This window comes from Platichthys flesus, chromosome 11 (assembly GCF_949316205.1).
Source record: "Platichthys flesus chromosome 11, fPlaFle2.1, whole genome shotgun sequence".
Classification (NCBI taxonomy): Eukaryota; Metazoa; Chordata; class Actinopteri; order Pleuronectiformes; family Pleuronectidae; genus Platichthys; species Platichthys flesus.
This window is the reverse complement of record NC_084955.1, coordinates 16,541,513-16,556,587: the sequence shown is the minus strand read 5'-3', so window position 1 is coordinate 16,556,587 and position 15,075 is coordinate 16,541,513. Positions and strand designations below refer to the sequence as shown.

Below are 15,075 nucleotides of genomic sequence, written 5' to 3'. Positions count from 1 at the left end.
CTCACGTGGGCCTTATTTCATGAAGGCTTTCTCCACATGCACACACACACAGCCCCGGGCCTTTAAGGTGAGGACATGTTTCCATCTGCTGATTACTTTGCAGCATTACAATCGGCTCTGCAGCCATTAGGAGACGCTTTCCACCCTGAGGAGAGGAAAGGAGCCCCTCCTCTAAGAATCAGGATCATCGACCTACTTGCAAAATCAGCCTAGGAAATATCTCACCTGTCAACGTTTCCACTTAATTGTAATCCCAAAGATTTAAAGTGGATTAGGAGTCAGGAGCAGAGGTGTTGCTCTGCATTTTCTGTCCTCTTAGAAACAATTCAACAGCTGCTCCGACACCATAAATATTGAAAATCGCCTCAGAGATTCCCCACATCATTCAGACTATGCACCCTCGGGTGATGCAACTTCTCCTCTTGGTATAGAAAGATGAGAAATATAAAACACAGTATAAAAAACACATCAATACAACCCAAACTTTTGAAACTTTATTGGTAAAAAAAAATGGCATAATCCATTAAAACACCAGGAAAACTATAGAAAACTATTTTTGATGATTTACAAAATATATACATGAAAACTATACATATACACACACACACACATATTTATATATTTATATATAACCTTATACTGAAATAGTGGGGATCAAAAGTCTGAGTCCAATACTGAAAGCTGCACATTTCCTTTTCTTTTTAAAACTTCTTATTCAAATAAGGTACACCTTTGAGGAAATGTAACAAGTAATTACAACAAGGGAGCTAACAACACATGTTCCAGGAAAGGTGACTTAAAACCGTTTAAAATAAGATGAAATATCAAGCAAAATAATGTGCTCATGCATCAATGCTCAACAAAATGGAGCATTGACCTGCATGGCTTCCTCTCCAGACCTCAAACACAACTTCAACCTGAGACTCAGGCTTTTGGACCCCACTTCACATCTGTGTGTCCATGTATTTGTATATACTTGATGTATATATTGCATCATCCAAGTACATGAAACCGAAACAAGGGGAAAAAAAGAACCTAAACATTCTCCTTAAACAAGCTGTCCTCACCTAGTGCTACTAGGTGAGACAACAACTGGACATGTGAGAGAACCTGGATGTCTTTTTGTATATTGAGTTGTGAAAAAAAACAAGAACATGCAGACTGGCTGCATGCAGGACAGGAGAGACTCGCTCCCATGACCAGTTATTGATTATCTTATTGGTTAAACATGGAGATATACTCAAAAACAGACCCACAAGCAATAAGGAAACAGAAAGGTTGTACGTCTTTGAGCTCTTGACATCAGTAATTCTATATAAAAGCACAAAAGCACAGAGGAACTTGTGGCACTGATCAGAGGGTCACACTTACCTACACTGTGCTAATGGAAACCATGGCAACACTATGTGGAGGGAGGGTGTACAATGAATGAATCTTACAGCTGGTGTTACTCAGAAAAGGGCCGGATGGACGTCTTCAGAGTTTGAGGAGCTGAAGCGTTTGTCACTGATCAGAGTAAGTGTGTTTATTGATGGCCTTATGTACGGTGAACCTTCTGAATTTACATTTAAGCTGGGACTGTACCGAGCAGGTACTGATTTCAAGATTCACTTCATTGAGTCAATCAGGATGACTGAAAAAAATAATAAGAAAAAAACTTTTTGTCATATAGCAGTTGCATGCGTTTCCATGAAGTAGAACACAGGGAGCAGAAAAAAAAAAATAATCACCTCATGACATTTGAACGCCATCTTCACTTAACAATTGCAAACACTGCGACAAAGCAGGCTTGAGATCGACTAAACGCAGCTACTCAAGCTCTCAAGGAAAAAAATCAAACAAGCGTTTGCCAAAAGAAGCTGAATAATGTCAATGGTCCAAAAACCGAGGGAAGCACTATTATAACAAAGAGCAGTTGAAATTACACTCTGGAAAAAAGGATTGAGACACAAGCAGCAATCATCTTGAGAGCAAACAGCTCAGCTTTGTAGCAGTGTTTGTCAGGTTAATGTATCGACTTCAAACGAATTCCTTTTGTATGTAGTGTTTATATATGTTTTGTTTACCCTCTGAATCTCTTTTTCAAAGCTCTGTGTGTGAACTCTGACCCCAGTCACCCATCAGGCTTTGCCCTGGTCATTCACACGGTTCCTTTGCATCGCTCCTCCTCAGCAGCCGTTAGCCATGTCCAATCAGAAGATATGGTTCTGGCAACTTGCTACACAGAGTTTGATTGTCCTTTTCTTTCCCCCTTCACGTCTGCCCCAGTCTGGTGTTTTTTCCCCTCCTCCAGGTTCTATACTCACTTAGTAATGCACTGTTCTACGCCTCCTTGCTCTAACGCTGCTCCGTTTCTACTGTTGCCATATCCAGAGGGCAAACTTGCTCCGTTTTTCCGAAGTCCCTCTAAGACCTCGAAGCTCTTCTCTTCCAGCGGTTTGCTGATCCAGGCACCGTAACCGTGGACGCCGAGACCTTCAAAGAATTGCTGCTTTGCCAATTGGAAGGACATGGCCGCCATCTTGGCGTGGGAATAAGATGGAAGAGCGAGGAGGTCTGTGCGGCCGCACCGCTGACACAGAGAGCGGAATACGGAGAACAAGTTGGACTTGGAAACACGGGAAATGCTCTGCTTGTTCCTGCAGGGGAGAGACATTACGACTCTTCTGTTTATTGTGAATACAAAAAGAGAGAAATCCTTAACAAATCTCACTCACTGGTTTGGGTTATTAAATAGCAGAGCAGTTAACATAATCTGTGATAGCCTCAGTGTCACGTACCCATCCAGTTTGCCTTTGGTCCCGTCCAGCACCTCTACACTGTGCTGGTCTTGAAAGCTCCAGTTCACACTGGACTCTTTGGTCTTTCCTGTGTGACGTGTGGAGTCGTACACACTTACCCTGCCCACCTAAAGTCCACCCGGGTGGTGTTGGAGGAGGGGAGCGGAGATAGAAAAGCATATTTAGTTAAATCAGGCTCATTAAGCTCTTCAGTGTGAATCAGTAATTCCAAACAGAGCGTGTAAAATTAGTTGTGTAATTCATGTGTCAGTGCGATGCCTTCGTCATCGTGTGTCGTTTAAGGACCTTAGCTAGAAAACAATTTCCCTTGGGTTTAACTGAAATTTTCAAAAGGGGAAAAACAATAAAAAAATCTCTGTTGTTTCTCAGTTTTGCTCGGTGATGCAATAGACACCGACAGTACCAGCGTTCTGCCAAATGATAAATGAGTCACAAGTTAAGAGGAGAAATGCAGGAACAGTTGTAAAGGCACAAACAGAAATGTCTGTTTTTAGTGAGCACGATCTGAATATTCCCCATTAATGCCCACATGTGAAATTACCAAACATTTTTGAGGTTACCTCTGGGTGGTTGAGCACGAATGGAGAAGGAAGACTCTCCACAAACGCTTCACTGTCCCTCGCCATTCGACAGCAGACAGCACGTGTCAGGTGGCCGTGGCTGTACAGGTAACCTAACAGATCCAAATGACAACAGCCGGAACATAAAACAGGGAGTCATCTTATTTCGCCGTAGTCAAATCTCATATTTATCACATTATCTGGCAACAACCATGACAGTGCAGCTGCATGTTTTACCGAGTGTGATGGACTTTAGGTAGATGGGATGCATGAAATGGGTGAGCAGCGCCCCCTGCAGGCCCAGCACGTTCCAGCGCAGGATCTTATCACTGCAACTCATGGTCCGCAGCCTCTCTCCGTGCTGGATGCCGTCCCAGGTCGGCACGATGGCACTCGACTCCACTGGGATGGTGCCCTCACCTGAGACAAAACAATTGCAAAGGTCACAGCTCCTGCTTGTGGTGAGGAATCATTTGCTTCTATTAAGTTTTATATAATATCTCATTGCTCACCGTTCTCCACTTTGGTGCGGAGCTTGCCCTGCTTTGTATTCTCAAACAGAGGCTGGTGGCCCTCGACGTCATCGCCGGACTCACTGCAGGACTTATCAAACAGAGCCCCATCCCCACACGGTGCTGTGCTATGATTAAATGAAAAGCAGAAACATAAGATATTGACACGACACATGCCAAAATGACTTGCACTTAAAGGAAGAGGACTAACGAACGCTTGATCCATACAAGAAACATGGAAGAGACTGAGGAATGAACAGGATGGGACGAAGCACGAGAGACTTCGAGGACGTGGACAAGGAGAAAGAAAACATCTGATTCTCCCACCTGATGTAAAGGTGAAAGGTGATGTCAGCTTTGATCCGCAGTTTGTCTGACTCCGCCATCTCAAATATACTGTCTTCTGCGCCGTCGTAGTGCTTCAGCAGCTCGCTGTACAGAAACCTGAGAGGAAGTGAGGTGGAAAATTAGACTAATAAATAATGTCCAGAAGACTGGGGCTGGAAAAAGAGCTGAGGTAAATTTAGAAGTGGGAGAGAAACATTGATGAAGGAGCTAAATCTATTTCTACCTAAGAAATCCCCTTCTGGAAATAATTTCTGCGTGGCAGTCATTCACTGTCTCCCCTTTAAGGCTCAGCTCCTCCCCTTTAACGCAGCGATTTCCTGCCAAAACAAAGAAAAAAGACATTTAAAGAAACCAAGAGACATGCTCAGTGTCAAAGATCACAACAACCATCGCGATTCTACAGGGAGCTAGTTCTGTTAAAACCTTCGGACACTCCATGAATCGAAACCAACACATCTTCTTCTGTTGCTGCACAATCCTGTAAACTCCCTGTTTCTACATGAAGATGAGAGATATACCAGTTCCCAGGCTGACAACAGTCCCCAGGCCCTCCCCCTTCCTCATGACGATGGTGGCCAGAATCTTGCGTCCCAGAAGGCTGTGCTGGATACGTGTCGTCAAGGCGTTGAAGCGCTGGTGACTCAACATCGCTATCTGGTCGTGCAGAGTGCTGCCACTCACTGGAAGCTAGAGAGAGCGATGTTTACAGGAGAAAGGAAATACTGATTAGTATTGGCAGTATTAGAAGTGTGGCACCTTAAAACCGCACGTAACTCTTTAACTGTAAATATTGTTGTTTTCTTATATTGTTCGATATTGTTGTTAATTTGTTGTTTGTAAAGTGCACCAACCACACCAAGGCAATTTCCTGTATGTGCAAATATACATGGCAATAAAAAGAATTCTGATTCTGATTGATATATATACGGCATTTGACTGTGCAAAGTCAAAACAAACAGAGAAAATGTAATTTATATAAATGTTCTATTAAGCAGCAAAGGTGTTGAGTTTGGGTTTACAAGTCATAAGTATTGTAGTGTATTGTTGGTGAAACAGTTTTGGTTATGTAACGTTGGTCAGTCAATGACAAACAGGCTTCTATCGTAGTTCAGGTGAGAGTCATGAAGTAATCATAACCTCTGTTATTCCTCTGCTATTTCTCTCATTTCATTATGTTCTTCCTTGATCCCATGTTCAGCCTGATGGTATCATAGACAGTGTTAAACCTGTGAAAGGTCAGCTCACCTCGGCCGGGATAAGCTCCCCAGTGCGGGCTGCCCTCTCAGCTTCTCCAATCAGAACCCGGAGAGCGGCGTCTGCTGCTTCCTGTTTTCCCTGTTTCTTGTTTGATGCACAGACTGGAGGAAACCACCGTCCGCCGAGCTTAGCCTGGTAGGTGAACCTGAGCAGGAGGGCCAGAGAGGACGGTGATCAGAGGAGGACTTTAAATCACTTTAAGACCCAAGTTGACAAATATTAATTTGAGCATTTTCCTCAGCATGTTAAGTGCTTGTAGAACGAGGTTTAAAAGAAACGAGAAAAAGGAATATTCCATAATTCCACTTTTCTTTGAAACCCAGCTTCAGAAAAGGTTTTAATGTGTAATTAATGTTGTATATTTCACATTGTGGTATTTGCTTTCTCCGTCTTTTAAACCTATGTAAAGTGTCTGTGAGGATTTGTTAAAAGTGTTTAATACAAATAATTGTATTACGTCTACAGGAACAGATTTCTAAAATCACATGGTAACCTTGTTCAGAATGAGATTTCTTCTCCAGTGTGTCCTATAAATGTGTGTTTCTGTCATCATAAAGCCAACACATACTTAGGCTCATGTGCTGGCCCAGACTGGCCCACGAGCCGGATCTCGGCAGCAAAGCCCCGGGCTCTGGCGTACTCCAGAAGACCTGACACTGCGTTGTTGTTCAGGTGGTTGATGAGGTCCCCCACCCCTGCCTCGTGAGCTGCTCGCAACTCATCTACAGTCAGAGGCGGCAGAGAGGGACACGTGGTCCCAGCACTGTCACTATCACTGGAAGAGCCTAGGGGCAACTGGGGCTGGAAAAGGGAATAAAAGGAAAGGAGATGTAAATGTTACTGAGCAAAGGCAGCAGAATGGAGACACAACAGTGAAAAGATCTGTTGTTTCATTCCACTCAGTTTGAGGATATGCAAAAAGTGAGTAACTCTAGTCACTCCTCACCTTGCTGAGCTGCAACCTCCCGTCAGCCATTAATTCCTTGACGGCTCCCTCTGCTGCCAGCTGGCGGGCTGCCTTCTTACTTGGAGCGGAGGACTCTGCAAACAAGTTCTCTCCGACCTTTACTCTGTACATGAACCTGAACGCAGGATGAACAAGGAGAAAAGGGAGGAAAAAGAGAAAGGGAGAAAGTTACTTTTGGTCTGGAACAGAGATCAGTGATAATGCAATGGTTTTCTAAATTACTAATCCAGACATCAGCGGATTTGTGAGGGTCACAGTAACTAGAGTGAATGGTGTATAAACTAAGACACATACAGTATTTATGTAAAGCTGGTTTGTATTGAATTTCTGAGCCAGCTGCCAAAAGATGAATTATAGACAGAAAGATTAGAAAGAGATGGTCTTGTGCCTGTGTCAGCTGACCCCAGCACTGTGGACAGAAATAGCAGATCACTCTTCTTCCCCCGGGGAGGAAGTGAATAACCACAGAGAAACTCAATCTACAGTGGAAAGCAAAAGTAAGAGATCCATGTGGTCCTCTCAGCATTTATTTTTAAATATAGTTGTCATTAAATACAGGTAACTCTTCATGTAAGTTACAATAACTAACAAACACAATCTAGTTTAACTTATAACACACAAATCATTGTATTGTCCATGTATATACGGAGCATATCAATAACATATATGGAGTAGGTTGGGAAAGTGTGTGAATGTTAAATAGGTCTGTTTAATGGTTCCAAGGTGTTAGTCTGTACTTAGATAAAGATCAGATCAAGATGCAGAAAACCAGGTTATTCCAATGGGTTCACAAACGTATTTCTTGCCACGCTCACAACACACAGGGCAACATCCAAAAGGACAGATTCAGAGAGAGGGGAAGGAGCCAGTACCGTGGGTCATGTGGCGGGCCTGCCTGCCCGGTGATGATGAATTCGATGGGGTTGCCACTGCGCTGGCTGTACTCCATCAAGACGGACACTGGATTTTTCCCACCAGGCAGAGAGCGGGACAACGGCTGGCGAGGTCCCTCCGACATCTCTATCCCTTCCACATTATTGGGCCCAAAGATTTCACCCATGGTTTCAACTGTCACCTGGAAAAAAGTCACAAAAATACAAAATAGTATTCATTGAAGCTCATTTTCTCATTATCTTAAACCAAAACATTCTTTCATTGAACCAACCTTACTAGGGCTGTGCAAGTATTCACAGAAATATAAAATTACACATCCACAGCATATTGGTGAACAAAATAAATATAGGGGTGAAACAATTAAAGTTCCAAAAAGTTTTAGATCGAAATATGAAGCTGAAACTGGGTTACAACAACTTACGGTGGTTTCAGGTTGTATGTCCATGATTTTGATTGTGGTTTCAACATTTCCATTGTCCCCTGTGGTCGCCCCTTCCTGCATCTCTGCGTAAAGAATGCGCAGAGTGGCCGCGGCGGCGTCCTTTTTGGCAACCTTCTTACTGGAAGCTTCTGCGACGGGAAACAAGCGCCCATTGAGCATCACCTGCATACGGAATCTGACAAAGGGAGAGAAAACGTCCATGATCAGTACCTGACTGTGTCCCACAAAAAATTAATTAACTTTCATTGTTGATTGGCAGCATCTTGTGTCGCCACTAAGGCAGATTTATTTCTCACAAAATTATAAATCAATAGGTTTGTCTAAGGGTGCTTTGAAAAAGACTTACTGAATGTGTTTCATATAAAAGGACCAACAATTAGCTTTATTATGTGGATGATTTATGGAAGAGACATTTCTGTGACCAGGTCCTGATTTAATGAATTAAACTGATATAATAACTTTGACAAAAACACTATCTTTAGTGTGGATCACGCAATATCTGATAAGATCCCTTTAATATCGGCTCTCTGTATAATTTCTAACTTTGTAGCTGTAACATACCGACAATGATGTCACTAACCTTGGGTCGTGGGAGGGTCCCGACTGGTCAAGGAGCAGGAACTCACAGTTCTGGCCCAGATACTGGGCATACTCCATGAGGCCGCTTACTGGGTTCTTCAGCCTCACTTCCTGTAGCTTGGCCCATAGGTTCTGCGGAGGCGGGGCAGCCAGCGAGACGGCAATAGTTCCCACAACATTGGACTTGTCTGCCGCCAGTTTTCCGGCATCCGTTTCCCTGCGAATGGCATTGAGGAATTCTGGGATATCGTCGGTGGCCCACTGTCCTTCGTTGGCCTCTTTGGCTTTACAGGGGCTAAACGAGGGGGGCCGGAGGGAGGAGTCGGACTTCTGAGGGAAAAGCAAACAAGAGGAATGGTTAATAACATTGGACTAGAACTCCAAGGCTGGTAACCTCAGCTTAATACATGTAGTAATGTTGTAGCAGATTTCTCATGAAGATACACTCAGGCTGAATTGCAGTTTATTACACATCAGCTGCAGCTTTTATAGCCTTTGATAAATGATATTGTTGCCAGTGCTGAGGTGAACGTGTCCATGTTTCATTTCCCTGAATTCCTCACTTGAAGTGTATGTGAAGTCCTCGAGCTGTATGTGTGTGCATGTGTTTGTAACTGTTTATGTTTTATAGTTTTTCCCATATTGCAGCCAAGTTCGGTCAATAGAAGTTGTATAGCATTGTTCATGCAGAGGTAGAGCTGACCCCAACAGTAATAAGATGATTCACCTATTTCTGAGATCTACTTTTATTGCCATATTTCAACATTTTGGGAACATGGTTTATTTTGTTGCCTAGTTAGATTTAAAGTATCTTTCTATATTCATAAGAAAGTAGTCACTAAGGATAACAGGAATTTCACCTACTGCCTCATTGTGACTTACCTCCGATATCCAATCCTCTGGAAGTGAAAGTTGCTCGAGGCCCGGTATCGGCGGTGTTGTTGATGGATGGAAGATGGATCCTGAGCCCTCCTCCATCGGAACCCCCTTAGCTGCGGTGCTCTTTGCAGCTTTGATGCTCCTCTCCATTCTCTCCCTGCGGTGGGTGGAGAGCTCCCAGGTGGGAGGGTTGACTTCACCATTCTTAACGACTTCGCCTTGCTTCTCCAGAGCATAAAGTGTGGCCTGAATGGCATTCCTTAAACCCAGATTTTTGCCTATGACAAGTGCGGTTGCCTCCCCTGCCTTCAGCAGGTAGCGCAGTACTAGGTCCTTCTGTTCCGTCATTGTGGGAAATTGCAGTTCCTGATCAGGGGAGGTGGTGCTGCTGCAATGTGGTTTCTCTGTGTGCTGACCTTTTCCCGATGACCTGGATCCTTCAAAGTCTGATGACTCTGAGGAAGAGCAGAGCGTAGAACTGGATTCTGTGTCCGAGTCCTCTCCCTTGGCCTGTACCCTGTTCCCTTGCTCAACCTTGACTTCAGGTTTCTGGGGTTGCTCTAAACGGACGCACAGATTGGATAGAGGAGTATATACTTCAGCGTTTTGACCTTCTGTGCAATTGAGAGGTTCTCTGTAAAGACTCCACCCAGGAGGGAGAAGTCCTTGCTTAGAGGCTATCTGCAAGCGTTCCAACGAGTACAGGGCCCTGTTCACTATCTTTTTGGGCAGACGCAGCTTTCTGGCTAACACTTTTGCAGGGACGCTGTCAGTTGGATTTAAAGCAGCCAAAGCTTTGTGTACCTGGTCCTGGATGGCAGCAGTGAGAGTGATGTTAATCTTACCGGAGCTTGAAGCTGCTGAGCTGCTGGATTCAGAATGTCTATCAAAGCTGTCTCTTCTGCTGGTCCAGTCTTGATGAAGAGACAAACTATCAAAATTGTCACACAGAGAGTCTGTTTGTTCGCACCATTGTCTGTTGGAGTGCTGGTTGTGTTTTTTACCTAGCAACTGGGTTTGATTCAGGTGCCGAAGGCCTTGCTGGGGTCCAAAACTGGGTGAGTATTCAAAGCTGTGCTCTTGGCTATACCCGCCTCTACCCCTGGGGCTGCTGTTAGGGTTTAGAAATCTATTATATCCTGACTGGGGCTGATATGAGGAACTGGGCGGTCTGCCTGGTACCACTCCACCTCCTCGCAGACTGGTTCTGAACTGTGGAGCCTCGGAGCTTTGACCTCTCAGGAACTCCGACTGTTGGTGCTTAAATGAATTTGGAACAGGACAGGGAAAGTGGTTCTGATAGTATGAATTGTTAGGGGTCACAGGTTTCTGGGGTCCTTTATAGTGGCTTGGTTCGGGTGGGGCAGAGGGAATGAAAGAGGGAGCTGGGGGATGTGTGGACACAAAAGGAGGGGGAGGGCTGTTGTAGTAACTTGAATACGGGCTCAGCTGCGGGTCAGCTCTGGGAAAGAAGGAAGACGGGCCAGGCCTGTTGTAATTCTCCCTGGCCTGGAAGTCGGGTAGTGGATATCGGTGGTAGTGTTCTTTGGAAGGCCCTCCCCTACCTCTGCTCATAGCGCAGGGGGTGAGCGTGAAGGGGGCCGATGCAGCGGGGTCCGCAGCCTCTGTATGAGTGTGTGTCCAGCGGCAAAAACAGCAGGCGCTGGTTGAAAGTCAGGGCAGGCCGGTAGCACATAGAGAGCACCTGAAATACAAACAAAAGGACAAGATCAAGAGCATATTAACAAACAGAAATAAGAGAACGTGACATAAATAAATGCTAAAAACAGCCAGGGGGGAAAGAGAAAGTAACATTCCAGCCACCAACATCAGTTCAGGCCCTCCTGGCAGATGTACAACTTGCTCAATTGCCCTTAGAAACGTCACTGAATCTAGACCAGCTCCAAGGACACCGTTTTTAACATCATTCTACAGCTCTCATCTTCCTGAAGTGCAGTGTATAGAAGTGGGAAAACAAAAATATTAGGGTATAAGGGAAAAAAAGAGGATTTCATGCAGAGGCTAAGCTATGACATCTACCAACGTTGTCAACGTTGTAATGTATCTTTAGATCATATCCCAGCCAGTCTACAAGGATACTGCAGGGTGACATACTGTTTCTTCCAGTCACAATGAAACTTAATCCCAGGGTAAAAGGAGGGTGATTAATAATTCAGACACTCTTCCTTCTTGTGACTATCCCATTTTATTTCTGGCCTTACAAATTATGGCTCGATCTGGATCCATGTTCTCCTCAAAAAGAACAGTTCCAAGGACACAAGAACATCACTACAAATCAGTGATGTGCTGAGGAACAGAAAACCATGCCAGAAAAACATATATTATATTAACAGTTGCCATTATACTTCTGACATAATGAGTTATGGCAGAGCTACGTTAATTTTATCCTCCAAAAACGCACACAGCTTCAACAAAAAGTATTCATCAAGTAGAAGTGTACTGCAGATCCAGCAAAACAAGATAGTTCAGAGTTCAAATATCTTCCTATGGTACAACAAACATTGATTCAGCATCAAGTGTCATATCTAACAACCCTCAATAATGTCTATATCAGTGAGAGCCACAACAAGGAGACATCCATACTGAGTCAGGTTTCACCTCCTCCGGCCCAGTCAGCATCACTGTCTGTCCCATAGCGCCGAGCAGGCCTAACGCTGCTGCCTTAATGAGAACACAGTGTTGGTTCATCATGGTAATCCGGGCCGACGCGGCCACTGGCCCTGGAGGCTAAACGGGGCTGGAGCTGACTCATCTTGACCCTGATGTGAGGCAGCAGTTGACAGCCAAAAAAACAACTCTGGTGTTTTTCTAGAAACCCCTCTTATCATGCTCCTCTCTGGTTTCGAGCCCGGGCAGAGGCATGGGCAAAAAAACAAACACTTGACATCTGATAAATAGACAGTTGTTCTGACATGTCAAGAAACTGCTAGCATAGTTTGATGTTTCCCCATTCTCCCTCTTCACTGAGTTCATAGTGTCATTGACTTATTTAGATACATGACGCATACCATCAATCAAATTGTATTTGATTAGGAAATATTCACAAATCACAATTTGTTTCATAGGGCTTTAACAAGGTGTGACATCCTCTGTCCCTAACCATCAACAAGACTGAGGAGAAACTACGACTATAAAAACTTTCACAGGGTAAAAACAAAGGGGAAACCTCAGAGAGAGAGACTTGTGAGGGATCCCTCTCCCAGGACGGACAAAAGTGCAATAGATGCCACATGTAATGGCGAGCATCAGAAAATGCATACATGATGCACATATTCAAATATCAATGCAATACACAAGACAAACTGGTGGCACAGGGCCCAGTGGGCTCGGGGAGCAGTTTGGTCTCACCTAGAGGAGTTCAAACCAGTGTCAGACGTGTGCGGTCCTGCAGCCTACCAACAATCAGATGACTCAAACAGAACAACAGCAACACACAAGGCGCCAGTCACGGATGAAGCGTGTAACGTGGGCACAGAACCTCTGGTAGATTAGAAATCACAACACGGTCCCTCAACAGACTGTACTGGGCTGCTTCTTCCGCATTGAGTGAGTCAGGTCCTGTCCGCAGCTTCCACCGTGTAAACAACACAGACCTCCAACACTGTGTGCAGTTATATACAGACGCGTTGCTCGACTGTTGCACCAGGTTGAGGGGAAACAATCTGACCGGATGGCGCAAGAAAAAGAGAAAAGAAACAGGTTCCTAAATGAGACAGGGTGACTTTCGATTCCCTTTCTGAAAAAATGGATAGGTTTCTATTCAGGGTCACGTGACCCAGAGGCGCACGCTGACAACCGGATGTAGACATGGCCAGACACACGTGGAGGAGTGTCTAGAAAGTATTAAAAGTCAAAGTCTTCTCTAGATCTCTCCAATGACGGTCGTTTGTTTTCCCTGCGCGCAACAATCGATGCGGCCGCGTTACAGCGGAGCTACAAGGACACAATCCAAACACAGCAGAGGAGACATCACCTCACTCGGATCAGGTTGTCACCTTAATCCCCCAGCGGAGGAGGGAAAGTGACGGACACTGGTCGTAATGTAATCCATTCTGAGGGATACAAATATCAGAGCAAGGAGTCCAGATCCTGTGACAGCGTTGCACTGTGATAGGAGGGATTCAAGGATAACACGAGAGTACTACAGGGTGCACCCAGCACAGGGGCCGCACGGACACTTGTGCTTAAACTTATCTTGCAGCGTTGAGATGTTCACCCATTAAATCCAAATGGGGGGTCACAGTGGAGTCAAAGGTTATTTCCCACCATGTATGTGTTCAGCAGATATCCCAGTGATTTATGAATGGGCGCGTTCAAGTCAATGACATCTGGGTTCAACGTGTGTTTAGGTTCAAATGCAAAATAAAGTGATCTGCATTACAATATATTGGACACTGCATATTTAAATAGAAACAGGAAGTGTGGAGATAGTTCCAAAACGCATGCCGTTATAAAAGTTGCACAGAAAACATCTCTGGGACTATCTGATAACACGATGATGATACATGTGGGTAACTGAGGCTTTTAATACATTGATCGTTGGAGTTATTAGAGTCAAAATCAACAGATACTCTATTACTCTATCTGTACTTGTTTTAAAGGAAGTAAGAATATATGGTTTCGTGTGATCCAAAGCTGAGCATGAAACTCTGACGTCCTGGTTTTTGTTTTGAGGAAACGTCCAGCTGTGTTTTAGAAAGAGTTCCAGGAGCTCGACGTGTTTAACCGTCTGTTCGGGTGAAGGCTCCGGGGAGAGGACACGACGAGCGGCTGAGCCTCGTCCCTCCACCCGCAGCTAACGGTAGCTGAGCAGCTAGCTCCGCACTGGCGCTGCACCATTTCCAACTGCAGCGCAGCCACAGCGATAGCACACACATAAACACACACTGCCCAGCACACACACACCTCCACAGGCCGCGTACAGAGAATACACAGGTTCGATACCTCACCTTCACTTGCAGGTTTTCCTCTTCATTGGCTCTGGGTGGTGGAAAGTGTGCGTGTGTGCGTGTGAGTGTTTTTTAAACGCGGTGATAGAGGAACAATCAGGCAGCGTTGCGAGGAGATGTGACGTAGAAAGCCGGCGACCGACACAAACAGCAACACGGCGCATGCGATTGACGTCACCCCAGCGGCAAGGTTCGGCTACTTTTTTTAAATTCCTAGTGAAGTATACATATGAGGTACTTGTATTTTCTACTTAAGAATAACGGTAATCGTAAAAAAGGTTTGGCTGGTGACAGGGCGCAGAGGGCTCCCATGTTGTGTTTGTTGCCACTCACTTCAGGTCTCCCTACAGTAAAGTCACTTAAAACAAAGCCAGTTAATTTGTGTAGCACTTTTCAACAGAAAGACAATTTAAAATGCTTTACATCAAATATAAGAGGCATCATGAAAGAATGGGACAGTACACGCATTTGAAAATAAATGTCACACATAGTGGGTCTGCTTCCCTAGAATGAGTTATTTATATATTAATCAGTAACACGTCCCCTCCCAGGGTCAGCCAAGCGGCACCACCAAGTTTCTACAGAGAATTGTCTAATGAAGCACTGACTCTAGAGAAAGGCATGTCACATTTTAACATTACCTGAAAGAAGCTGCAAGGTTTCCTACATGCTTGAAAAGGGGAGGATGAGGGGAGGGGTTTTGAGTTGGCTTGTTGAAAAATGTACCTTTACCCCCTGACAGAATCTAAACCTTCAAGGGGCAACGCTCTCAAAAACTTTGTTCTTTTGGAGGGAATGGTATGAGTCTTATTTTGATAAAGAACGTGATTCCTACAGGCTGTGCAGGTCTGGTTGTTGTCTGTTTA

The 15,075-nt window shown here is 44.7% G+C and overlaps 1 protein-coding gene across 3 annotated transcripts; it reads right to left on the bottom strand.

The window, feature by feature from the left end:
• Positions 1–481: 481 nt before the first annotated feature.
• Positions 482–14,337, bottom strand: adar (adenosine deaminase RNA specific). 3 transcript variants are annotated; one of them, XM_062399026.1, is made up of 16 exons: positions 14,210–14,337; positions 9,243–10,944; positions 8,362–8,690; positions 7,761–7,956; positions 7,318–7,520; positions 6,425–6,560; positions 6,047–6,279; positions 5,467–5,623; positions 4,740–4,908; positions 4,445–4,538; positions 4,201–4,317; positions 3,874–4,001; positions 3,599–3,781; positions 3,362–3,474; positions 2,781–2,908; positions 482–2,666 (listed from the first exon to the last, which is right to left on the bottom strand). In XM_062399026.1, exons 2-16 carry the CDS (start codon positions 10,812–10,814, stop codon positions 2,303–2,305), a joined length of 4,122 nt encoding a protein of 1,373 aa, XP_062255010.1. In that variant the 5' UTR covers positions 10,815–10,944; positions 14,210–14,337; the 3' UTR covers positions 482–2,302. The 3 variants fall into 3 exon arrangements, with proteins under 3 accessions (XP_062255010.1, XP_062255012.1, XP_062255011.1); XM_062399028.1 differs by having other exon boundaries at positions 482–2,639; XM_062399027.1 differs by lacking the exon at positions 14,210–14,337 and adding an exon at positions 12,609–13,017.
• Between the last annotated feature and the right edge of the window lie 738 nt (positions 14,338–15,075).